The sequence below is a fragment of the Periplaneta americana genome, chromosome 1 (assembly GCF_040183065.1).
Source record: "Periplaneta americana isolate PAMFEO1 chromosome 1, P.americana_PAMFEO1_priV1, whole genome shotgun sequence".
Classification (NCBI taxonomy): Eukaryota; Metazoa; Arthropoda; class Insecta; order Blattodea; family Blattidae; genus Periplaneta; species Periplaneta americana.
In genome coordinates this window covers 14176710-14201786 of record NC_091117.1, presented here as the reverse complement: position 1 = coordinate 14201786, position 25077 = coordinate 14176710, and the positions used below count along the sequence as shown (strand labels likewise).

The window sequence follows — 25077 nt, the reverse complement described above, 5'->3', positions numbered from 1 at the left end:
TGGAATCGAATGAATTGTTAATGGAATAAATCAATATATATTAGCTTGACGTGTGCTGATTCTGCAAGGAATCAAAATTGTAGTGTAATAATTTCAATTCAGCTAAAGTTTATTTGTCAAATTAGGGATATAAGATATGCATAGGACTACTGTGTACTTAATACGTAAGTTCAGCATATAAATGAACTTATTTTTCCACAATAGGCCACTGAAGAATATTATTGTAAAATTCTTGATATTTGTGTGATATGTAACGCATTAGTTTCCATATATTGTCAAGCTTCTCTCTTTGAATTGCCACGATTTTGTCTGGATATGCCAATGAAGAAGGTAAATATGGTATTCTCCTTTGTACTTACAAGCAAACATTCTCTTAGGGGGCAGATAAAAAAATTAATCTTTTTCTTCCATCATTTTAATAATGTCAACAGAAGTGCTTACACAAATTTTGGCCACTCGAGCGCAATTACAAAGGCCGTAAAAAATAAGTTTCCCTAGGGCCGTTTACAAAAAGAAAACAAAATTTAATGGAAAGTTTTATTGCAACAGATATAGTAATTGTTAAGTTATTTTTCAACATATTCCCACCAGAATTGAGACATTTGTCATTCCGTAGGATCAATTTTTGTATCCTTGTGTCATAGATGTCTACCGTCTGGAATCGGAACCATGTCTTAGGCATGAGTTGTTTCTGCGCGCTTCCAGGATTTCACAGGTCTCCAAATGTGAGACGGCTATACTGACATATGTCATGGATAAATATATAATAAGATGCGAAACTGCGGTCAGCACCATCTGGATTTGGGGGTCTGAAATAAGGTGATCAGCGCCTAACGTCATAGGTGGTGAACATTATAACTATGTGTTGGATACATTACCGAGAGTTCTCTATTTATCCGTTCGAGATATTGCTGTACGGGAGAGTCGAGGAGCCGAGATGGCAGACTGAAACTTGCTAATAAGTGAACATAAAGTGATACGTGTGTGTATAAGCAGTGTATGTTAAACAGTGATGTTTATGGACGTTGTAAAAATAGTGTTGTTGAATGTATTGTAAAGTAATAGTAATATAATAAATTGAACTATCTAAGTAGTTCTTGCAGACTTCTCCATTGTGCTGTACAATAAATACCCAAAGAATACAATCCCAATTATCTAACCTTTTGCTTTATTTTTTGTCTCTGTCTGGTTATATTTTAATCGGGTAGTGTAAAACACATTGTCTCTTTTATCTTCCTGTTGGCTCCGGTAAGAATTTTCAGTAGAATGTGCTGTGAGGAATAAAACTGTAAATGTTTTATTTAAAATTGGGTTAATTTTGAATATCGATGAGGGTGGGAGGGAATACTTTCTGCACAGTTTAACATTTTCGTCACCAGGTGCACTGCTAAATGCATGGAGTAATTACTCTTTTTGCTACTTGGTGCGCTGCTAGATGTAATAATGCCCCTCCCACAAACAGATGGCAGCAAGATCAGTTTCTGCAACAGCGCCTCTAGTATGTGTTACGAGAAACTCAGTAAGTTTTGCATCCTATTTTATATTTATCCATGCATATGTGGTTTCTGCATGGAATGATAGCCCTATATCAACAGCCCATGAAACTCGAATAAACTCATTTCGCCACAAATAGTAACATGTGCTGTTTCTGCAATCCCTGATTCAAGTGTACAAGTATTTAGGCGAAAATAGGTACTAAGTAATGACAAAATTATAAAGGTGATGTTAATTTTGTAAAGGTGGGACTTTTTGGGTTCCGCCTCGATTTGAAGTGGTACCCAGGATTTTTATGTGAAAATTGGGCCATGTCCCATCAATCGGGACATCTGGCAACCCTGGTTCTTTTGCTCTCTCTCTGTTGTCTCTTGTACTCCACATCGGTGCTCTTGAGCTTGTTGGATTTGTCTTGGGATGCCCTTTTCTCCTGTTGTGCTTTCGATCGCTCAACCGACACCTTTTCTTTAAAATCCACTGTGTATTCCATACTACTTTAGTCCACTTAACAGAATTGTTAATGGGTTTTTAAATGGTAATTGTTTATATTTCAGGTGAAGTCAGTGAAGAGATCTTGGAGGCTTATAAATGCGAACTTAAAATTAAGAACAAAGTGAAGAGGACAATTGCCCACAGCACCAGCATAGAGGCTCTGATGTATTACACAGCTTTGTGGGTTCACCAAACAGATGTTGATTCGAAAATAGATTTATTGGTTGAAAGTCTTCTGCTTGAAACTGGGCATAGGTAGCGAAATGAAACTACGGGTAGGTGTGCTTAAAGGAGACGTGGCTTGTATGGGAAGATTTCTTTTGCTGTTTTTGTGCATTAACATTTGACATTAAAAGCAGTTTTTTTTAAGTGAGGTGTGTAATAAGAAATTTGGTCTCTATTAAGATGTCAGGGGAAATTGACACAGTTCAGATTGTCCCATTATATATAGAAACTAGCTGTGAAGAAAATATGTATCTTCTGCTGTCAGTAACTTTTTAACGTACCGATTGATATAAAACAGCAATGAAAATGAAATATAAAACTTTAGTACCTAGACTTTACCTCTCATTGAGGTTCTGGCTGATATATACATCTATTATCAGGCAGCACTGTTATTGCAAGTTATCTTGAACTTCCTGAGCAGGGGCAGAGGGAAGGAAGCGTGTAACGCGGGTGGAGCCAACTGAGTTGTTTGCGCATGCTCCGCAGCATAATCTCTTATCAAGAAACGTAGAACTATTTCCTTCACTGTCTACCAGTAGTGTTAACATGGAGCAGCAACCACCGGGTAGTAATTATGGTGAAATGACATCACTGCGGAGAAAAATAACGCTGTTATCCACAGCAGAGAAAGAGAAATTATCGCAAATATAATTAAGTGTTGCGAGGAGGAAAAATTAAACAAATGTTTGCTGGAACCTCTTGATAAGACATATGAGAGAGCGGCTAAATACTCTGGCAAAAATATTAGTTCCGTGAAGAGAATTAAGAATAATATTGAATTACAACCGAATGAACCTCACACTACTCTGGGAAAGAATAGGTATGTAATGTTTAGAAATTATTGCTATAATAGTTATGTACAATAGTGTGTACTGTGAGCGACATAATGAATTACTGTTGTAAGTTATTATATTGTTATAGTTTTGCAAAACATATTATTTCATTCCAGAATTAGGACTTGTGGTAAAGTTGAAGTGGACGACTTCGATGTCATTCGGGATACAATCAAAGAATTCTGTCTTGTTCAGAAGGTAGTACCTACGATTAAGAAGATAATTCCAGTTTTGGAATAGAAAATTGGATGGCGGTGGAGTTATTCCTCATTCCATAATGTCTTAGAAGCAATGGGGTTTGTGTGGAAGAAGTGCCAGGGCAAGAGACAGTTCCTAATTGAAAGAGCAGACATTGTGGACTGACGCACAAGATAACATTGTTGCCATGAAGCAGTTTTGTTTTCATCATTTTGTACATTAACATATGTATTTTTTTAACATGAGACGTTGATGCTTGTGTGTCATATAAATAAAAATGTTACGAAAATTTCAACAGCTGACATTCAGACGGAGCAGAGTAATTTCATTGTAAATACTTGTATAGATATAAGATACACATTCAATAAAGAAATGAAAGGAAAATAATCATTAATGATACAACACATAAATTGAATTACATTTCACTCTCGATCATATTTACAATCCTTATATTCCATAGCATTCTGTGATGCATGGAGGGGGCTGGCCTAAGGATGAGTGGGGTTGTCTGCTCGAAACTTGAGTATGCAGTGAACCTTAGTGTAGTCAGCTAGTGTGGGTGTGGGAAGAGTTAGCACAGTAGATCGTAACAGGTCATAGTGCTGGGCCATAGTGGTTCCATTCCAAGCTGGTTTCGGGTCAAACTCGGGTGATAATTTTATTAATATAAGATGCTGTAATCTCGGGTTTCGAATCTGGTTCATATTGAGCCTGGCCTAAGAATTTCGGCCTGTGCATACCTCTACTGTACATGCCAGGGCTAAACTAGCGTTGAGTTTGTTCCTCATGAACACCTTCAAGAGTTTAAAATTGTCTCCTCAATAATACCAACATAACTTTGGTGACATTACGATTCTACGTCACTATTACACCTCATATAAAGGCTGGAAATGCCTGTGCCTGACATGCCTACCTTGTATATATCAATCTGTGACAGATTAGTTTGTTAGTTTAGGTTTTCATTATAGCATGCATACAGGCTGGTGATTTTTTGTTTTGTTATATTGTCAGTACTGATGTAGCGTAATGTGAATTTTCCCTTCCGAACTCATCTGAACAAATTCAGCGCTAGTTTAACCAAATAAAGTAGCTGTGTGTATTTAAATGATGGGGCAGGAGGGTTCTCCATCTTTAATAACGATAATTTTTACAACTCTTCAGTGAATTGAAAATTCTGACGTCACATTAACATTTCACGTAATCATGTTCAGTAAAGGCGGTTAGTTTAAGTGGTGGCCTTGGTTCACAAGTCGTAAGTAATTCTGTTTTATTTGTTGTTGTAAATAAGCGTGCTATCATTCCTCGCCTTCTATTTTTATTTCACGCTTTGTAACTTTTATTTGCTTGTCCTTGTTCTTATCATTTAAGTTCAGACTTTGAAGTGTTATTGACGTAATACTTCTTATAACTGAAAATTCCATTTGTGTGATTGCAGTAGTTCGAATTATCGCAATGAGTTCTAAAATCGTTGTTGTTGGATCATGCAACATTGATTTGCAATGGTAAGCCTTGGATACTTCTGACAAGTTTGATTATTTTAATTGCTTGTGAATTTTGTTTTTGCGATTATGGTATGACAATACGCTCCTGTAATTAAGTCTTCAAGGAATTAATTTCATTACCAGGCTGGACTTAGGTTCGCGAGCACTATAAAGAAAATCACGTCAACACGCGTAAAAGTCTGCTCTTTTAGGTTAGGTTTCCAATAACAAATATGTTTTTATTGCTTGAAGTAAGCTGTCAAGAGTCAAATGGCAAATTGAGGTAGTATTAAGCGAAGACGGAGAATGTATATCCAGATATATAAGTTATAGGCCTTAATATGTTCTGGAAAAAAAATACTAATTGCCATTTTAAACGTTAGACCTATGTAAGGTTATGTGTTTGCCACCCACCCACTGCACAATCCCTTGCTATATTTATAGAAAATGACCAGAATACAACATCGGTTAATTGAACAGTGGCACAAGGAGAGCGTTTATAGATTAAATAAAAATTGTCATAATACAGGTAGTGGACCTAATACTCGCTTGCTTGCACCCATTGGCGCACACGTTTCTTTTTCCGTTTCTAGGCTAATTATAATGCAAACTCCGTTGCAGAAAAATACTTGTAATTTAAAAACAGAAAGAAATTGACTAGACTTATCTTACTTCCTGCATCTCTTCACTATTTCATTTATTACCTTTACACTAGATTCTTACACTTTACTTTATTTATAAAACTGTGTTCTTCTCACCCTTCCCCCCCTCCCCCCACTACACTCCATTCTTTTTCTTTTCAATATCCTTTGCCACTTGTTCACCATTTACACACCATTCTCTTATATTGTAGATTGACTTTTCTTTAGTATTACACATTTGCTTCCCACTATTTGTTCACTTCTCATTGTCTGTGCCTTTTCTATTCGACCCATCTCTTCTGTTCGCCTTATCTTCTTTCCCAGCCTTCTCTTTACTCCTCAGCTGGTGACTTATATTCACTTTGTTTATTTCGGTCGAACTGCAGAAATTTCTACTGTCTCTCGCCCTCTCATTGTCTTAAATTATTTCATTTATATTTAACCTTTAATATTAGTTGAAGAACATAAGCTATAAATGGTAATATCATTCACATCATTATCAAAAGAACTGAACTGTTACGAAACTCGTAAAACATAATTAGAAAGTACAGTAGAACTTGGTTATAACGACATCCAAGGGACCTTAAAAATTATGTTGTTATAAACGAGTGTCGTAGTAATCGAGATTCACATTATCAATGAAAAATAACAAACTTAATTAGATTTATTTTAGAATTATGTATTGACTTTTAAGCCTACAATGAACAAAAATAAAATACACGTAGGCCTACAAATATAAATACAGTATTCTGTATTAAGACAGTTTGTTGAGTACTCACCAAACTACTTTACTTAGAAGTGAAGTAATCAGTCATTTTACTCTGTTGTCTTCTACTTGCCCAATACACACTTTCTAGGGCTAAATTACATTCTATGTTCATAATTTCAGTTGCAATTTCACTGCTCCCTTCCCTAGCTTCATAGAACATGTTCATAATTCTAATGACTTCTAAAGCGTCACTCACTTCTTTTAGTGGCCATACTGCGTTAAAATGCGTGCACTTAGTGAAAACTTCCTGTCGAAATTGACCTAATACCGCATGAATTCGGGCAGGTTACAATGGGGTGGGGAATTCGCCTGCATTCCAGAGGTCTATGACACAAGGAGACTGTAAAGGATTTGTCAGGGTCAGATTTCAACAAAATATTTCTTAAAATACTTTGGTTCTTAGAAAATATTATTCCAAACTGAGATTGAAAATGACATTATATGCGAGGTAGACACATATACGTTTGTCGTACTAAGCAAGGTAGGAAAGCATATGTCTTATGGAGAATTAGTTGGGACCACAGAATATTTGAAGTTATAGGCGAGGTGTCGCACAAAAGAGGTCGCTGTAACCAAGTTCTACTGTATGTGTCACCTTTACTACACTCATTTTTTTTTTGTACTTGTTGAATATGGAAATGTCCAGTATCTCCTGCATGTACAATATTGTGTTGTGTTACAGTTTCACACCACGGCTCCCCAAACCTGGGGAGACACTGCATGGGACCAAGTTCGTAAAAGGCTATGGAGGCAAAGGAGCGAACCAGTGTGTTGCTGCAGCAAAGCTTGGAGCTGCTACTTCTATGGTGGCCCGAGTAAGTAGCCAGCCATAACGGTAGAGGTCACTTCTCAGAGTTATCCATCCGTTGCAGTTGAAGTCTGCAAATGTGTTACTGAGTGATGTGCATGCCAGTTTCATACTAGCAGAGACTTGTATGCAGGGTGGAAAGAAGTTATGATTTTTTAGATTAAAATCAAAATCAGTGATTTTTTTTTTTTTATTTAAATAAGATTTTTAAAATTTAAATCATACTAGTGGCTTATGCAGCAAATGCTGCAAACTAAATTCATTAGACGTTCAAATAAACATTTTTCAGATTTATTTTCAATGAAGAATATCAGACATTCTGAAAGTTATTTGCTTCCATAATAATGAAAGATACTCTCTCTCAAGCCAATACTGAAGAGAACCACGCATATAAATATCTACACCACACTGCCTTTAATATATGAAAAAGACCCAATCCCACTTGATTAATAACTATAAAAATATTTGATTTTTAATAATATTATTATCTTACATAAGTTTTATAACTTTCAGTAACATATACTATATAGCCGCTACTCAGTAAAATATAGAAATCAAAATCTAATTTAAGTTATTCTCTACATCTACTTATATAACCCCAAAACGTTTCACTTTCATATCATCAATATAGCATTAATAAGTTATGTATAAGTAATGAAAAATAGTCACATCACGGCATTAACTACAATAATATTTCATTTCTAATAGTAATAATGTCATCAAACCACCTCAAGTTTTGTAGTTTTTAATATCCAATACACAGCTGTACCCAGAAAATTACACACCACAGAATCGAACCTGTAAATTATTTTTAGTAAGTTAAGTTTTTAATAATCAATTTAATTTGAGCTCTAAATATGTCAGCATTCTTGCAGATCATGGCCTTTGTGTAATATTGTTTACTGTAGTGTGTGTTTTGTTTTATTCTGAAATGCAATTAGCTAGTTCTCAAAACTGACGACAGATGGATTTTGGAAAATAGGAAAATTATGTTGAAAAATTGACATTTCACTGAAAACTACTATTTTTCTGAAAAACTTTGAGTTCCAAGCTTCAAAATGAGGGGTCATTTATTAAAATCCGTTCAGCCATTTTCCCGTAATTTTCATTACCAGTTCAAATTATATATATATATATATATATATATATATATATATATATATATATATATATATATATATATATATTTTATTCAAGTTAGATTTTTTATTTCAGTAACATTTATTCACTTAAATACTTTTAATTTATTGTTTTTAATTGGATTTATTGAAGTAAACAAGGTATTGTTAATAACAAATCACACCAATGACCAAACAGGAGTTAGATTTTTTTCCAGTTTTAAGTTAAAAGAAATTAATGAAACCAGAAGCTCCACAACTGAATGCTCAACCTAAAATACACAAAACTAATATACCAATCAGACCACTAGTTAATTACATGAAATATTTCACATAAAACAATTTTTATTTCGAAAAGGAAGCAAAAACGAGCAAAATTGTGTTAAACCTTTTTGTTTGAAGTATGTCAAAGAATATCAAAGAACAGCCCCCTGAAATTAACGACATTACTTACGGTTTCATTCTGTATACATACATCAGTCACTGTTGCTATGAGTCACTATCGATTGGAAATGATGATTTCTCAGAGCTGTGATTTTGGAACTACGATCACAATCGAGCAACAAGCTATCACAGGTCTTGAAATCACATCGCACCACTAATCACTGGCAGAAATATATTGATAAACTGGGTGACTATTTTGAAAAATAATCGGGTTATGAATTTTTTTTGTTATATAAGCATAATGTTCACAAATAAATAAAGTCCGAGTCAAATATGAATCCCCTAAATAATACTGGATTGCATATATGAAAGAGAAATAGTATTGGGTGCCCAAGTAAAAAGTGATATTTATTTTTATTTTCTGTTCTAGGAGAAGTACAGTGGGGGAAATTCATAGATGGATTATTTTTTTACAGTTGGGTGATGATTCCTTTGGCCATGATTTCCTTCAAGCACTCAAGAATTACAACGTCAATACAGAATTTGTACACCTAACAGAAGGAATATCGACTGGAATGGCTCAAATAACTGTGGCAGAAAATGGTGAGTTGAAAAGTTGGCATTATCTTGTGATCCTGCATGTTAGAGCTGGAGTCTGTTTCATGAAATTTACTATAGCAGGCTACGTACTAGTAAATCTTGGTTATTACTAAACTAGTCTTCTAGATTGTGTGTCACATAACTACAGTACTGGAGTTAGATAAATAATTAGTATAGTAAATTTCATCCTACTGTGTGGTTTTACTAAACTGTGTTTCATGTAACTACCAGGGTAAAAATAATTACTAAGCTTATAGTAACACACTTACTTACAAATGGCTTTTGACAAGAACCCAGAGGTTCATTGCCGCCCTCACATAAGCCCGCCATCGGTTCCTACCATCATATCCCAACTCCCTCAAATCCATCTATGTTTCGGCTTCCCCAAAGGTCTTTTTCCCTCAGGTCTTCTAACTAACACTCTATATGCAAATCTGGATTCACCCATACGTGCTACATGTCCTGCCCATCTCAAACATCTGCATTTAATGTTCCTAATTATGTCAGGTGAAGAATACAATGCGTGCAGTTCTGTGTTGTGTAACTTTCTCCATTCTCCTGTATCTTCATCCCTCATAATCCCAAATATTTTCTTAAGCACCTTATTCTCAAACACTCTTAACCTCTGTTCCTCTCTCAAAGTGAGAGTCACGTTTTACTATATATCAGTAATATAACTGTTTTATAAATTCTAACTTTCAGCTTTTTTTGAAAGCAGACTGGATGACAAAATGTTTTCAACTGAATAATAGCAGGCATTTCCCATATTTATTCTACGTTTAATTTTCTCTCGAGTGTATTGCTCCAAGATATTTGAATTTTTCCACTTCTTCAAAGGATAAATTTTCAGTTTTTATATTTCCATTTCGTATTATGTTCTGGTCACGATACATAATCATATACTTTCTTTTTCGGTGTTTACTTCCAAACCTATCTCATTACTTGCTTCAAGTACAATTTCCGTATTTTCCCTAATAGTGTGTGGATTTTCTCTTAACATATTCACGTCAGGTGATGTAACCCATTTAATTCCAAACTCTCTCCGTTTTCCTGGACTTTCCTAATGGCATATTCTAGAGCAAAGTTAAAAAGTAAAGATGATAGCAAATCAAGCTTTCAGGAATAACTCCCTGTAAAGTTAATTTGAATAATTTCGACGGAAAAATTGTCCCGGGGCCGGGTATCGAACCCGGGACCTTCATTAAACGTACCAACACTCTCCCAACTGAGCTACCCGGGAACTCTACCCGACACTGATCCAATTTTTCTGGGTTCGATACCCGCCCTGGAACAATTTTTCCGTCGAAATTATTTAAAGATGATAGTGCATCTCCTTGCTTAAGCCCGCAGTGAATTAGAAAAACGTCAGACATAAAGTGGTAGGTCTAAGGTAGCTACTAAGAGAAACTCTCATTTACATTAGTTTTATACTAAGGTAAACAATAAGGTGTTTCATAAATTTTACTATGGCAATTTTACTGGTTAAATGCTAAGATTTTTTACTGAAATCCATAGCAGGATAAAATTAATTACAAGTGCACAATAATTAAATAAAAGGAAGAAAATTATCAAAAACTGTCGTCAGAATCAAGTGACAATGATGAAGTTATCCTCTTTGTATTGTGTTGCAGGCGAGAATACAATTGTCATTGTTGTTGGGGCCAACAATGAACTGAGCGCTACTGACGTTCACCAGGCATCTCATGTAATCAAAGCAGCGAAAGTTGTGGTGTTCCAGTTTGAAATTCTCGTCTCAACTACAATTGAAGCACTGAAGACAGTGAAACAAGGAAAAGTTTTGTATAGATTAATGTTGGACTACTATTTCATACCATCTAGGCCTATCTATAAAATGTTTGTAAAAAAAAAAAAACATATATGTTTGAGAACATGTTGAAACATCTAAAATTCCTATTCCTGGAATTAAGAAAGTACAACCAGTCCCTTTTCTCCACTGTGGGCTGTAAATCAGTCATTACTGCAGACTTCAAATGAAGACAAAGACACACTGTCTTTTAATTTTTCAGTGTTGTTACCTTATTTAGAATTTTCGAAACCTTGGCACTCATTATTGTTGAGAGTTCAAGTTCTGTTAATGGAGAAGTATCTTTGAACAGAATTCTGTTCTGTTTTCATTTCATTTTTCATATTGTAACTAGAGATAAATACATTAAAAAACCCCATTCCAGGACTAATACAACTGTAGCTTTGTTTTTGTTCTGTATTGTTATGGAATGTTATGTTAAATAAATAGCCTCCATAATATTAAAAATAAAAAAAGGACAGTACAACGAAAGTTTATGTTATATAATTGTATTTGCATTCATAAGGATTAATTTCAGTGATCTTATTTTCATTTTGTAAAGTTAAATACGTTTCATATGCAAAATGGTGAGTTTATTAGATAGATCGTGAATGTCTTGATGTGTGTTACAGGAATTTCAATTGTTAACGCTGCACCTGCTATGGCCAATCCTGACCCTCGAATTTTCGAGTTGTCAGACATCTTCTGTGTTAATGAACCTGAGGTACGTAGATTAAAGCAAGAATGCAAAGAACCTGTTTCTTGAACCGATTAAGGCTGGTTCACAATGAACCAGAAACGAGAATCGGAACGAAAACGAAAACAGTAAAATTGTTAAAATGTATACATTTAAATGTGAGCATTCACAATTAACGAAAAGCTTGCCGGAGCCCGAGATCGGGAACGGAGAATTGGCCAAGTTTCAACTTTGGCGTTCACGTTTCCGATCACAGCCCACTAGATTCATTCTATTGCCATCTAAAAGCTATTTTGTCGTCGTATATTTTGTAGCAAGAAGGCCGTGACATAACCTATGCATTATTTTGTTCTGTGCTGTGCATCATGGAGCAAGTTTTATTTGATGAGATTCTAATATTGAGTGTTGAGGAAAATCCTCACGTTTACGATAAGCGGTGCGCCTTGTATAAAGATGAGAAAATGAAGGAGAATATGTGGCTTTCAATAGCTGCATCTTTGAACACCGATCGGAAGCGAATCATATTTTATTACTGTAATGGTTGTATTACACACTACATATTCATGCTACAATTCAATAACTACTGTTGTCTTCATTTTTGTTCTATTACAAATGTTTCTTCTCTAATTATTTTACGTTATGGTAGACTTAAAATAGGTTGTGATAATAAAGATGCATGGGCATATTTATAGTACTGTACCTAATGAAATGTTTCAGTTGAAATTTCGAAGTTAATTAACCTGTGTTTATGTTGGCTGCCTTGTACTCATGAGAGAACGCCATTGGTCAATTATACACAAATAACATCAGAATCCGTAATATCGACTTTACATATCGTTATTGACATGCATATCGATATGAATAGTCGTCTACATTCTCGGTTTATTGTGAATCAAAAATTTTCTTATTCACGTCCTCTGCTTCTCGTTTTCATTCTGGTTCTCGTTCCCGGTTTATTGTGAACCAGCCTTTAGTTGCTCTAGTAGTCTAGTAATAATTTGACTACTAAAACAGGTACTGTTAATGGATAAAATTCTTCTGACACTGGGAATCGAACCCAGGACCCCTCAGCTTGGTGCGCTCAGTGCTCTTAACCAACTGAGCTATGCCAGGATTCAATGCAAGAATACATCCATGAATGTTCTGCTACAGGCTGAAATTCTCACAGGGCTGCCAGTGCGGACGGTAGAGGATGCTAAACTGGCGTTGAGCAAGCTGCTGGACAGAGGCTGCAAGGTGGTAATAATCACACTGGGAGCTTCAGGATCTGTGTTTGCATCTCACGAAGACCGCACTCCCATTCATGTACCTACTCAGCATGTGAAGCCAATAGACACAACAGTAAGTCCCATGATTCATTCTGCTTTGATTGGAAACTTACTCATCTGGATCTGCCACTGCTACTAAGAATGACTGATTTACTGACTGCATGGTAGAGACAGACAGCCACACAGACAGAGATGGATAGATATGGACCTAGAGAGGTAAATAGAGACAGATGTAGATGGAGATAGGTACGTAATGAATTAGAAAAGCATGCAGAGATAGAGATAAATAGAGACAAACCGATTATTAGAGACTAAGGTTGCCAGATTTGTTTTGGAAAAAAGGAAGATTTTCACAAGAAATAAGAAAGATTATGCGAACTTCTCAGGAATTTAGTAGCATGATATTATAATTGGTTGTTTATTGTTTAAGGTGTAAGGTCATTACTTACTCACAAATGGCTTTTAAGGAACCCGTAGGTTCATTGCCACCCTCACATAAGCCCGCCATTGGTCCCTACTCTGAGTAAGATTAATTCAGTCCCTACCATCATATCCCACTTTCTTCAAATCCATTTTAATATTATCCTATCTATATCTCGGCCTCCTCAAAGGTCTTTTTCCCTCCGGCCTCCCAACTAATACTCCATATCCATTTCTGGATTCGCCCATATATGCTACATGCCCTGCCCATCTCAAACATCTGGATTTAATGTTCCTAATTATGTCAGGTGAAGAATACAATGCGTGCAGTTCTGAGTTGTGTAACTTTCTTCATTCTCCTGTAACTTGACCTTTGGAGATGCCGAGACGTAGATGGGAGGATAATATTAAACTAGATTTGAAGGAGGTGGGATATGTTTGTAGAGACTGGATTAATCTTGCTCAGGATAGAGAGTGGTGACGGGCTTATGTGAGGGCAGCAATGAACCTCTGGGTTCCTTAAAAGCAATAAGTAGTAATAATAATAATAATAATAATAATAATAATAATAATAGTAATAATAATAATAACGAAAACAACGACGACAGCAACAACAAAAGGGATGACGATGATAACAACAACAATAAAAACTTTTCGCGAAGTGCTCTAGTACTATTTTGTTCATGACTACACACCTGTTTTAACATAATTATATAAATACAGAGCATATTGTAAATTTTATTAGTTACAACAATGTAATTTATTCGCCACAACAATAATTCCTTTCTACAATTCACCTTAAACGCTCTCGTCAACCATTGGATCTTCACTCAACACAGTATTCGTTATAGCACTCCACCGACGACAATGACAATTTACTTGGACTATTACGCACAACAATGAACTGTTAATCTTAACTAATATTTACAAAGCACTATTTACAAATCAGAACTACCAGTTCTCAGTTCACAGTTCTTCTATCTCAGTCACTCGAGTTCACGGTATCTCGAACCACAGACCTTCAGAGACAGTTCACTGTACTCGAACTCGGGTCCCTCCAACTGCGGTCCACTGCACTCGAACTCAGGTCCCTCCAACTGCGGTCCACTGCACTCGAACTCAGGCCTTCGGATGCTGACGCAGATGCGGACGCACACTCGAGTCGAACTCCGGCTGGCTTGCTTGCTCTGGCTTTCTCACTGACTGAATAACTGAAAACTCTGACTCTCGTTCGCTGGCGCCTGCTCTTTTATAGCAAAATCATAGTTGCGAGAACCTTCTACAGGTGTGTAGAGAATTATCTCGATATCTCTACAACGACAGACTTCTGGACTATTCGGGAAGGTCGTTCCACATTCACTGCGTTAAATAGCAGCTGCGCGCGCAGACTCGTCGCGTTGTCGTAATACACCCTCTCTCTTCTCTTCACCGCGCGACGTCACTCAATGTTCCGTGGAGCCTGTGCGATCTGCTTTCTTGCGGGACGCTGGTCGTGAGTTCGATTCTCACGTCGCTGTCACATTGCCCCCTCCTTAGGGCTGCTCGTCCCGGGCAGTCCCTTGGTAGGCGGCTAATCGGTCCAGATGCACCACCATCATCTTCCCTCGAGGTTGTCGCTGGATCCGGTACACCACGTCGTTGATCCGGGTCACCACGCGGTATGGTCCATCCCAGGCACGCTGCAGCTTTGGTGATTTCCCTTTGGTCCTGGTAGGTCGATACAGCTACACCAGGTCGCCCTCCTGGAATCCTGCAGAGTTGGCCAATCTGTCGTAGCGCACCTTCATCCTGTCGCTGGCCATTTTGAGGTGCTCTCTGGCCAGTTGGTGAACTCCATTCAACTTCTCGGTGAGTTCTGCCACATAGTCAGTTGCTGGCTGGTCGGCGCTGGGTGGCGTGCCAAACAGCAGATCACAGGGCAGGCGCAGCTCTCTCCCGAAGACCATGTTTGCCGGTGTCATCCCTGTTGTATCGTGGACCGAAGCTCTGTAGGCCAAGAGGAACAGTGGGACTCTGGCATCCCAGTCTCGTTGATGGTTGGACACCATCTTCCGCAGATGCTCTTCCAAGGTTTTGATGTAGCGTTCCACCATACCATCGGACTGTGGGTGGAGGGGAGTGGTCCTGGTTTTATGCACCTCCAGACGCTCGAGCAATTCTCCCATCAGGTTGGATTCGAAGTTGCGCCCCTGATCGCTATGCAATTCCCGGGGCACCCCGAATCAGCAGATGAAGTTGTCAAGCAGCGCGTCGGCCACCGTCGAAGCCTCTTGGTTAGGAATCGCGTACACCTCTGGCCATTTTGTGAAGTAATCCATGGCTACTAACAGGTAGCGGTTCCCGCGATCCGTGACCGGGAACGGTCCAGCAACGTCGATGGCGATCCTCTCAAAAGGAGCTCCCACGTTGTACTGCTGCATGGCTCCCCTGCGGGTCCTTGGTCCGCGACTGGCTGCACAGGTGTCGCATCTTCGGCACCATTGTTCCGTGTCGGTTCTCTGATGCAACCAATAGAACCTCTGCCTTAACTTGTCCAGCGTCCTGTTGGCTCCCAGGTGGCCTCCAGTCACTCCAGCATGAGTCTCCTCCAGCACTTCCTTCACCTTGCTCCTGGGCAGGACAAGTTGTTCTATGTGGGTCCTTCCATCGGCCGACTCCCAAATCCTCTTCAGGATACCGTCCTTGACAGTGAAGGATTCCCACTGGGCCCAGTAGCTCTTGTAAGTGGTGCTACGGTTGGCGATATCGGCCCATACTGGTCTCTGGCCGGACTCCACATCACGTAGTAGCTGTCCAATGTTTGGGTCCTCCAGCTGCTCCCTCCTTATGGCGGCGTTATCCCATCCTGGGCTCGGCTGGGCGGCAATTGCTCGGACTGCGTGGGCGCCATCCCGCTCTTCTACTTTCAGGCAGTGTTTGCAGCCATCCGGGCACGGACGTCGTGATAAGGCATCAGCGTTGGAATGTTTCTTCCCTTGTCGGTGTTCGGAGGTGAAGTTGTACTCCTGCAGTCGTTGAACCCAACGGGCGGTCTGCCCCTCCAGATTCTTGAAGCCCAATAGCCAGGTGAGTGCAGAATGGTCTGTCCTCAGATGGAACTCCTGGCCATACAAATATTTGTGGAAATGCTTCAGGGCTTCCACAATAGCAAGAAGTTCTCTACGGGTCACGCAGTAGTTTCTCTCAGCCTTGGACAATGTTCGGCTGAAGTAGGCAATCACCCTCTCTTGCCCGTCCTGTTCCTGAGAGAGTACTCCGCCGATGCCTACGTTGCTAGCGTCCGTGTCGAGCGTGAACTTCCTTCCAGGGATGGGATATCCCAGTACAGGAGCAGTGCAGAGCGCCTCTTTCAGTGACTGGAAGGATGACTCCGCCTCGTCTGTCCACTGGAATTGTCGTTTCTCCTCGGTCAGCTGGGTTAGAGGCTTAGCGATGTTGGCGTACCCAGCTACGAACCTTCTGTAATAAGTGCAGAGGCCGAGAAAGCGGCGCAGCTCCTGCTTGTCCCTCGGTCTCGGCCATCTTCTGACGGCTTGTAGCTTCTCCGGGTCCGTGGCCACTCCGTTGGTCCCTACTACGTGTCCCAAGTAGTTGACCTTCTTCTGGAATAGATGACATTTCTTCGGGTTCAACTTCAGCCTGGCTTGTTGCAGTCTCTCGAACACTTTCCTCAGGTTCAACAGCTGCTCGCTGAAAGTCTTGCCCACCACGATGACGTCATCAAGGTACAGCAAACAGGTGTCGTATGTCAGGCCTCTCATTACGGACTCCATTAGTCTCTGGAATGTAGCCGGGGTGTTGCAGAGGCCGAACGGCATAACGGTGAACTGCCATAGTCCCTGGCCTGTAGAGAATGCCGTTTTCTCCTTGTCCTCAGGATGTAGCGCCACCTGCCAGTATCCTGACTTGAGATCCAACGTCGAGAACCACTCTGCTCCGGCCAGAGTGTCCAAGGTGTCGTCAATTCGTGGAAGGGGAAAGCAATCTTTCCTGGTGACGTAATTCAGTCTTCTATAGTCCACGCAGAAACGCAGGTCCCCATTCTTCTTCTTCACCAGCACCACAGGTGATGACCAAGGGCTGTCGGATTCCTCGATGACCCCTCTTGCTTTCATGCCCTCCAGTTGGCTGTCAATCTCCCTCTGTTTAGCTAGAGGAACGCGTCGAGGAGGCTGTCTAATTGGGCGAGCATTTCCGGTGTCGATGCGGTGCTGAACTTTCTCCGTTCTCCCGTAGTCGTTTTCAGACAGACTGAACACGTCCTGAAACTCGTATCAGTAGATCGTGGACTTGTCTTCTTTCTCTTTTGCTTAAATTCGCCGGCAATTCTCGAGCCAGCTCTTTCAGTGATGGGTCTAAATCTGGACGTGGTCGGTGACACTCCTCGTTTTCTGCCAGCGACGTCACAGACACCACCGGCTCGACGTTACCTAGTACAGTTCCACTAGGCACCTCCTTGTCCCGATTGGTGACATTCAGGACCCTCACCGGTACCACCTTCTGATTCGGGAGTAGGGATCTGGCCACATAAACCCCATCTATCGGAGTTGCTTGCGAATCGAGGAGCAGGTTTCTCTTAGGTTGTCCGTCCAGTCTTGCCGTCACCACCATCTCGCAGCCAGCTGGGATTGTCACTTGATTCTCCAAGGTGAGTCTGCTGGCCATGGGTTGGTCTTCGACGTCCCTCAGGAACACTTCATCCTGACCAAAACGGAGGATACGGCGCCGGACGTCCACCGTTGCATCGAAGATCCGCATGGCGTCGAGTCCCAGGATGACGTCTTCAGTGATATTGGCGACGAACACCCACATCTCCAGTCTCCTCTTTCCCAAGGTCAAGTCCAGGAAAACCTCTCCTTGGATGGGCAGGTTCTCGCCTGAGGCAGTACGTAGCTCATACCGGCGCAGCGGCGTCCTCCCAGGTAGTCCACGCACGACTTCCGGTCTGGCGATAGTGAGCGACGCCCCGGTGTCTACCAGTACTCTGCATGGGCGGCCTCTTATCCATCCGTCAGCAATCAGCCCATCGTCGCATCTTCTGTTAACCGTCTTCAAGATCAGCCGAGGGGATGGTGATGACGGCGCCGACGTGCCCCTCATCGCATCGGCCCCTTTTAGTTTTCCTGTTTGTGACCAGATCGGTCACAGTCCCTCCTCAGGTGTCCAGGCTCGCCGCAGGACCAGCAGGTGGGCATTCCTCGTCTTCGTCGCTCGGGTCATTTCGGTTGACGTTCCTCGACGTCGGCCGCCGCGACGCTCCTAATCCGGTGCGATGCCGAGACGTTCGCCGTCAACTTGGCTGCCTCCATCCTGAGGGCCGCCGCCAGAGCTGCATTGATGGTGCGATGCTCTGCCAAGAGTAGCTGTTGCTTTATTTCCGGGTCTCGAACTCCGCTGCCGAAGGTGTAGGCCGCCTCTCTAGCGATGAAGTCATTAGGTAGGCCCCTGAGCACCTTATGGGCCAGTTGTTCCACTGCCATCGCGAATTCTTGCAGGGACTCGCCTGACTGTTGGACCCTCGTTTTTAGTTGGGTCCTAAATGCTGCAGCAAGTTGATGGTCACCATAACGTCCCTCCAGGGCCGCCATTATCTCAGCGGCTGTCCCATCTTCTGGAACGCTGTGAAGAATCTCCGACGCCTGTCCCTGAAGCGCGGCCAGCAGCTGAGTAGTTTTCTCTGCCGGCGTCCACCCATTGTGCTCTGCGATGGCCTCGAACTGGCGACGGAATATCGCCCAAGACGTCGTACCGTCGAACTTCGGCGTCTTGACGTTGTGATGTCTGGCTGAAGCCGATGGTTCCGCAGGGGCACTATGTGAGGTCCTCAATTCTGACGTCGATCTTTCCACGGCCCGTTGAACTTCCTCGGCAATTATCTGTTTCTGTTCTCTAGCCTGGCGATCCACCAACGCGAGGATGTGTTTGTTTTCTACAGCGTGTTGGTCCATTAACGCGAGTATGTGCTTGTTTTCCTCAGCGTGTTTGTCCATCACCTCACTCGTCTGCTCTTGACGACGCTCGAGATCGCGGATTTTGCCGTCGAAATGGTCTACCTCCTGTCTCAATTCGGTTACTGTCTCGTTTATAGTTGTAAAATTCTTGTTTAGGTTGTCAAGATCGGCTTTGAGTTCGTCTTTCACGATGGCGACAATTCCATCTACGTGGGCTGAAACGCTTTCAATTTGCGTAGTGACGTCATCTTTTACTCCGCTGATGTCGCCTTTCACTCCGCTTATGTCGCCTTTCACTCCACTTATGTCGCCTTTCACTTCACTTATGTCACTTTTCATCTCCGTTTTAACATCACTTATGTCGTTCTTAACCTCACTGATGTGCTTGTTCATGTTATCTTTTACTTCACTAATGTGCATGTTCATTTCTGCGATGGCTTGCAGGATCTGCTGTAGGTTCTCCATTGTCGATAATGTCCCGGTTCTGACACCAATGTAATTTTATTAGTAACAACAATGTAATTTATTCGCCACAACAATAATTCCTTTCTACAATTCACCTTAAACGCTCTCGTCAACCATTGGATCTTCACTCAACACAGTATTCGTTATAGCACTCCACCGACGACAATGACAATTTACTTGGACTATTACGCACAACAATGAACTGTTAATCTTAACTAATATTTACAAAGCACTATTTACAAATCAGAACTACCAGTTCTCAGTTCACAGTTCTTCTATCTCAGTCACTCGAGTTCACGGTATCTCGAACCACAGACCTTCAGAGACAGTTCACTGTACTCGAACTCGGGTCCCTCCAACTGCGGTCCACTGCACTCGAACTCAGGTCCCTCCAACTGCGGTCCACTGCACTCGAACTCAGGCCTTCGGATGCTGACGCAGATGCGGACGCACACTCGAGTCGAACTCCGGCTGGCTTGCTTGCTCTGGCTTTCTCACTGACTGAATAACTGAAAACTCTGACTCTCGTTCGCTGGCGCCTGCTCTTTTATAGCAAAATCATAGTTGCGAGAACCTTCTACAGGTGTGTAGAGAATTATCTCGATATCTCTACAACGACAGACTTCTGGACTATTCGGGAAGGTCGTTCCACATTCACTGCGTTAAATAGCAGCTGCGCGCGCAGACTCGTCGCGTTGTCGTAATACACCCTCTCTCTTCTCTTCACCGCGCGACGTCACTCAATGTTCCGTGGAGCCTGTGCGATCTGCTTTCTTGCGGGACGCTGGTCGTGAGTTCGATTCTCACGTCGCTGTCACAATATCAAAAGTTCGGTAACACTTTGAATATTTTATTACACAAAAACTACTAATGATAACACTTTCAAACACACATCAGTTTAAAGTCAAACTCTCAAAGTTCGTTTTACACCTTACAGAGATTCAATGTGTGAACCACGAGTGACTCGGCAGATGTCCAAACGATAATCAAACTCTTCCCATACCCTTTTCAACATATCCTCTGTGACCGTGGTGGCAGCTTCTCGAATTCTGGTTTTTAGTTCCTCTAAATCACATGGCAAAGGCGGTACAAACACACGGTCCTTTAGTTACCCCCATAGAAAGAAGTCATATGCAGTCATATCGGGTGACCTTGGTGGCCATGTCATGAAACATCTGTCCCTTACTCCAGCACCTGTCCAGTGCACTACATTGATTCATATCTGTTGCAGGGGGCTGGAGACATGTTTATTGGTGGCCTTGCATATTATTTGGCATATCATTCTGACTTGCCAATGGAAGAAATTGTGAGGAGGTCCTGTGAGTTGGCAACAATGTCTGTACTGAAAGTTGGTACACAGACAAGCTTCCCAACCAGAGATGAATTGCCAGCTGAGTTGTTCGCATGATAATGGTTTGGAGAAATGTCTTGTATCTGTAGCATCAAGATCAGCAGGAGATGAGAAGTACTTCATAGTCGGATGTTTGGTAATGGGTGAACCAACTTTCTGAACAACAAATTTTGAAGGAGAAGGTACTGCTATTTTCGTATCTTTGCAAAACATCTTGTATAGATTAAATAAATTTCACAACAGTCTACAAAAGGGGCTAAAATTCAGGATTGTAAGAAAATGATATACTATTATTGTCGGACCATTGGATCTATGCCCCCGTAAGATATGCGAACTGAACCCTAATTCCTTCTCAGCCTCGGTAATTAATTTCTCTCCCTGCATTCCTATCTCTCTCCCTTTCTGTCCTCCACTGCTCACAATTTTGAGCCTTCTTGCTGGACAATTTATTTGCACTTGCAGTCCAGTGTTGTCAACTCAACATGAACACTGTAGCATGGAGTGGCGAAAGAAATATTATTAAGCAAGTACGTAATAGCATTTTGCGATGAAGAGAAACAAACAGGTCAATATCTGTTTCCTATAAATCAGGCAACGAAAAGAACAGCTGCGATCATAGTTGGGGCTTATTTTATTTCAATTGATTACGTATTAAAATTACTTAACTAATACTAATAATACAACGTTTTTATGTAATTTATATAGGCAGGTCAGAGCGCCTAACAAAGAAAATCAGGAGAGAGGGAGGCTGTGCAGAAGATGAAAAGCTAGAATCACCAGGGAAGAACAGACCAAGGGAACCTTTAATTCTTGTAGATGATATGAACCGATGTATTTGAAGAAGAAAGATACAAGAATTTTATACCGTGTATAAAGAAGTTCTGACATTGAAGAAATTACTGAAGGCTGCGAGAGACAATATTTTCCAAGGTTGGAGAGAAACGCTGCGGAAAATGATTCGAGACGTGGGATTTAGGTTTAAAAAATGTAGAAATACAAGATGTATTTTGATTGAAAGAAATGATATTGTAGCCTGGGTGACCAGTTATTTTTGACATCGTTTGACGGAAGTTTGGCAACATCCCTATTCGACAAGGTTCGTGGCTTACTGTTTAACGTGGTGGGAGGAAAGCGGGTGGAATGGAGTGAGTACAGGCGTTAACTTTTTCAAGAACGACGAGAGCGCTGAAGGGGCACAGATCCGATGGTCCGACAATACCTAACAAAACTAGAGAAAAAAATAGTTTATAGTGGATTTCTCTCCATTATGATCTAAAAGGAAATGAAGTAGCAGACTTTTTGACTGAAAAGGACACTGCAGTGTTACAGTTATCTAATAACATATATATTATTATTTTAATGTACCGAAGTACATATGATATTTCCATGCAGATATTCTGCGTCATCTCCGGCGCCAGAGAGAATTTTTTCTGTTCCATTACTCTTACATCGTATCTAATAACAGATTTCCGTTTTATTCTGCAAAACAACAAACCAAGGCAAATTCAAGATCTGCTCAAGAACATCAAAATTCAAATGAAATAGAAGATAAAACCTGGGAAATTTTGACTAACCCAGATAATCCCCCAGGAGCCACGTAAATCTGGTGTTGCAATGTTCAGGTTGATATCAGGTCATGCTTGTTTGGTAAGCCACCTGCGCAGGATAGGAATTTCCCACACATCCGCCTGTGTGTTGTGTGATGAAAATGAAGAGATGAACATGGGCACATCGAAAGATGCACAGCTTTGCTACACGAAGATGACATTGTACAAAAACACTGGAGTGTAAGATGGCAAAGGACCATCAACAACTTTTTGTTATGAATCGTGAGTAAGGAACTCCCAAATTGTCTGATAATCCTTCCTTTTCTCCATCATATTTGGTATAGTCGTGATGCTGTTATTCCCGGCATGATTCCTCCTCTTTGCTTACGTCTTAGGAAGTCAAGGCTCGATAAAGTCTAGGTAGGTAGTATCGTTCGCCATTTTGTTTTTTCGTTGCCAAGCTACCAGACGAGGGATCTATTTGCCACACTGTTAAACATTATCATGTTGTAGCTCCTATGATAATAAATCAAACGCACTATAATTGAGCGGCAAATAACGTCCAAATGGCGGGCGATTATATATTGAGTATTTATCCAGCCTTAGGAAATGCTTTACATCTTCATCAGCGAATCACAAGACGCACACATTTAAATGTAGCCGACCTGCAACGTGATTGGCTGCCGGAAATTAGAGTGACGGGACTATATAACATTATAGCCCTACTTATATATAAACAGTCTTACTAATAAACCGTGAATAGTTTTTATACGAGACTTATGCAGAGTTGAGACAGAAAACGTTACTAATAAACCGTGAATAAGCTATGGACGTATAAACAGGCTGTAACTATACAATGGGAATTGCTTTGCAGTAGTTATATACACGAAACCCCTTGTTTAAGCGTTCTATATAGGGAAAAAATGGCCGCCCCTCTAACAGCTGTTCGTATCGACTGTCATTTTATGATGATGGTTACCTTGTAACCACAGAAGAACAAACCAAAGATCATAGAATTATTAGAATAATATTGCTGTAGCTTGTACTCTTTGACCAAAATGTAGTGTGGTAATCGATTAGAGTCAGTTGTACTATCGATATTTAACACACCACACTAGAGCGCTCTACCGGATGCAGTAGATAACCTCAGATATTCTATTACCTTTCGTAACGAAGTAATGATGAAACTATGACATAGCTGTGTAACAGTTATACTGTTATACACGACGTATGTAGTGATTATTAGTAAGGAATTTACACACGACTTATAAACGAGCGACTCATTGTATAAGTATAAGACAGTTAAACGTCTGTATATAGAGTTTTTATTAGTAAGACCGAAAGATTATAAAGGCGATACATACGTTTTTATTACACATTTTACGTATTTTGTAACAGTTTAGGTAGTTCCTTTCCTTGTTTAATTCTGTGCCATGTTGAACCGATGCATTGTCTCATATTTAGTGCTAATTTATATATCGATTGCGTCGTACTTAAGATGATCGATATTTAACAGCAGTTGTATAAACAGATGATGACTTGTAACAATGAATACAGCGACAATAAGACAAGACACTTTATTGTTATTATTAACACTAGCCTTACCACATTCACTGTCAGGTTGAGCATCACTGCTATCATTTGTCACAGATTCACATTTGTGTATGTGTCTGTTACACGGGGAATTTTTTTTTTTTTTTTAATTTTAACTCGAAAATTTGGAGTGTGTCCATTATGCAGGGGATCCATTATGCGGGTAAATACGGTATATTTTTTACTTGTACATTTCAGAAACATAGCGCAGGGTATTCGAGAAAATTCGGTATTCTATATATTTTGAACTTTCTGTAAAAATATTTTTATGTTGTATAATAAAATCATATATTTTACAGTGTTATTATGTGTGTTATTTCTTGTAAGTTGAATGTGTCATCTGTGGTGTCAATTATGTTTGAATTAGAGAGTTCGAGATTTTAGATATAAGATTTATTGTGTTGTAATTTCTTCGCAAATTATTATATTGGAGTTTTTTCTTGCCCCAGGGAAGTCTCCCGAAAGGGAGGCCAAGAATAATGTGGGAAAATTATTAAGGAGATAGTCGAAAAAAGGGGAAAGTCGATTGCACAAATAAAACTTCTTGCAACTGACCGGGAACAATATAGGAAATGGATCAGAGATTTCCAGTGCTATCGCTTGATCTAATGTCAATAGATTTCTGTCTCTAGGGACATGTAAAAAATGTAGTGCACCAGGACTACCAGCAGATTCCAACATGAAAAATTAGTGCTACTGCATGTGCTTCAGTAGCTCCACAAACATTGACAGCAATGAGTCAATTGGTGACTGAGTGTGCAAAGGAATTTTGCAATGCAAATGGTCGTTTCTATGAACACAGTCTCAAAAATCTAAAACATTCATACCCAGAAATGTGACCGCAAGGATTTCCTGTTTTTTCTGAGTAATTGTATTTACTACTTTATTTATGTGCGACACATTAAATTAATGTCTTCTCCATATGTGTAACATTGCCA

At 40.3% G+C, this 25077-nt stretch overlaps 2 protein-coding genes and 1 non-coding gene across 7 annotated transcripts in view; 2 read left to right on the top strand and 1 right to left on the bottom strand.

Annotated features, from left to right (window-relative positions):
• Nucleotides 1–3652, top strand: part of LOC138707913 (cyclin-dependent kinase 2-interacting protein-like) — a 10696-nt gene extending 7044 nt beyond the window's left edge. The window contains exon 5 of one of the 2 annotated variants that reach the window (XM_069837996.1): nt 2049–3652. In XM_069837996.1, the coding sequence (XP_069694097.1) occupies nt 2049–2245 (197 nt within the window). In that variant the 3' untranslated portion in view covers nt 2246–3652. Of the gene's footprint in view, nt 1–644; nt 1246–2048 lie in introns of those variants that run through there. The other variant, XM_069838059.1, reaches the window with a different exon arrangement.
• LOC138707575 (ribokinase) lies at nt 2124–25077 on the top strand. Of its 4 annotated transcripts, XR_011334300.1 has the most exons (8): nt 4583–4744; nt 6816–6948; nt 8920–9046; nt 10675–10839; nt 11480–11571; nt 12697–12885; nt 20880–21181; nt 24589–25077. XR_011334300.1 is itself a non-coding variant. In XM_069837441.1 (7 exons), exons 2-7 carry the CDS (start codon nt 6937–6939, stop codon nt 21054–21056), a joined length of 762 nt encoding a protein of 253 aa, XP_069693542.1. In that variant the 5' UTR covers nt 2124–2261; nt 6816–6936; the 3' UTR covers nt 21057–24443. The 4 variants fall into 4 exon arrangements, 3 of the variants coding, with proteins under 3 accessions (XP_069693542.1, XP_069693445.1, XP_069693315.1); XM_069837441.1 differs by lacking the exons at nt 4583–4744; nt 24589–25077 and adding an exon at nt 2124–2261 and having other exon boundaries at nt 20880–24443; XM_069837344.1 differs by lacking the exons at nt 4583–4744; nt 24589–25077 and adding an exon at nt 4329–4494 and having other exon boundaries at nt 20880–24443.
• Nucleotides 12581–12657, bottom strand: TRNAG-ACC (transfer RNA glycine (anticodon ACC)). The gene has a single exon. It is a non-coding gene; the product is annotated as a tRNA-Gly (tRNA).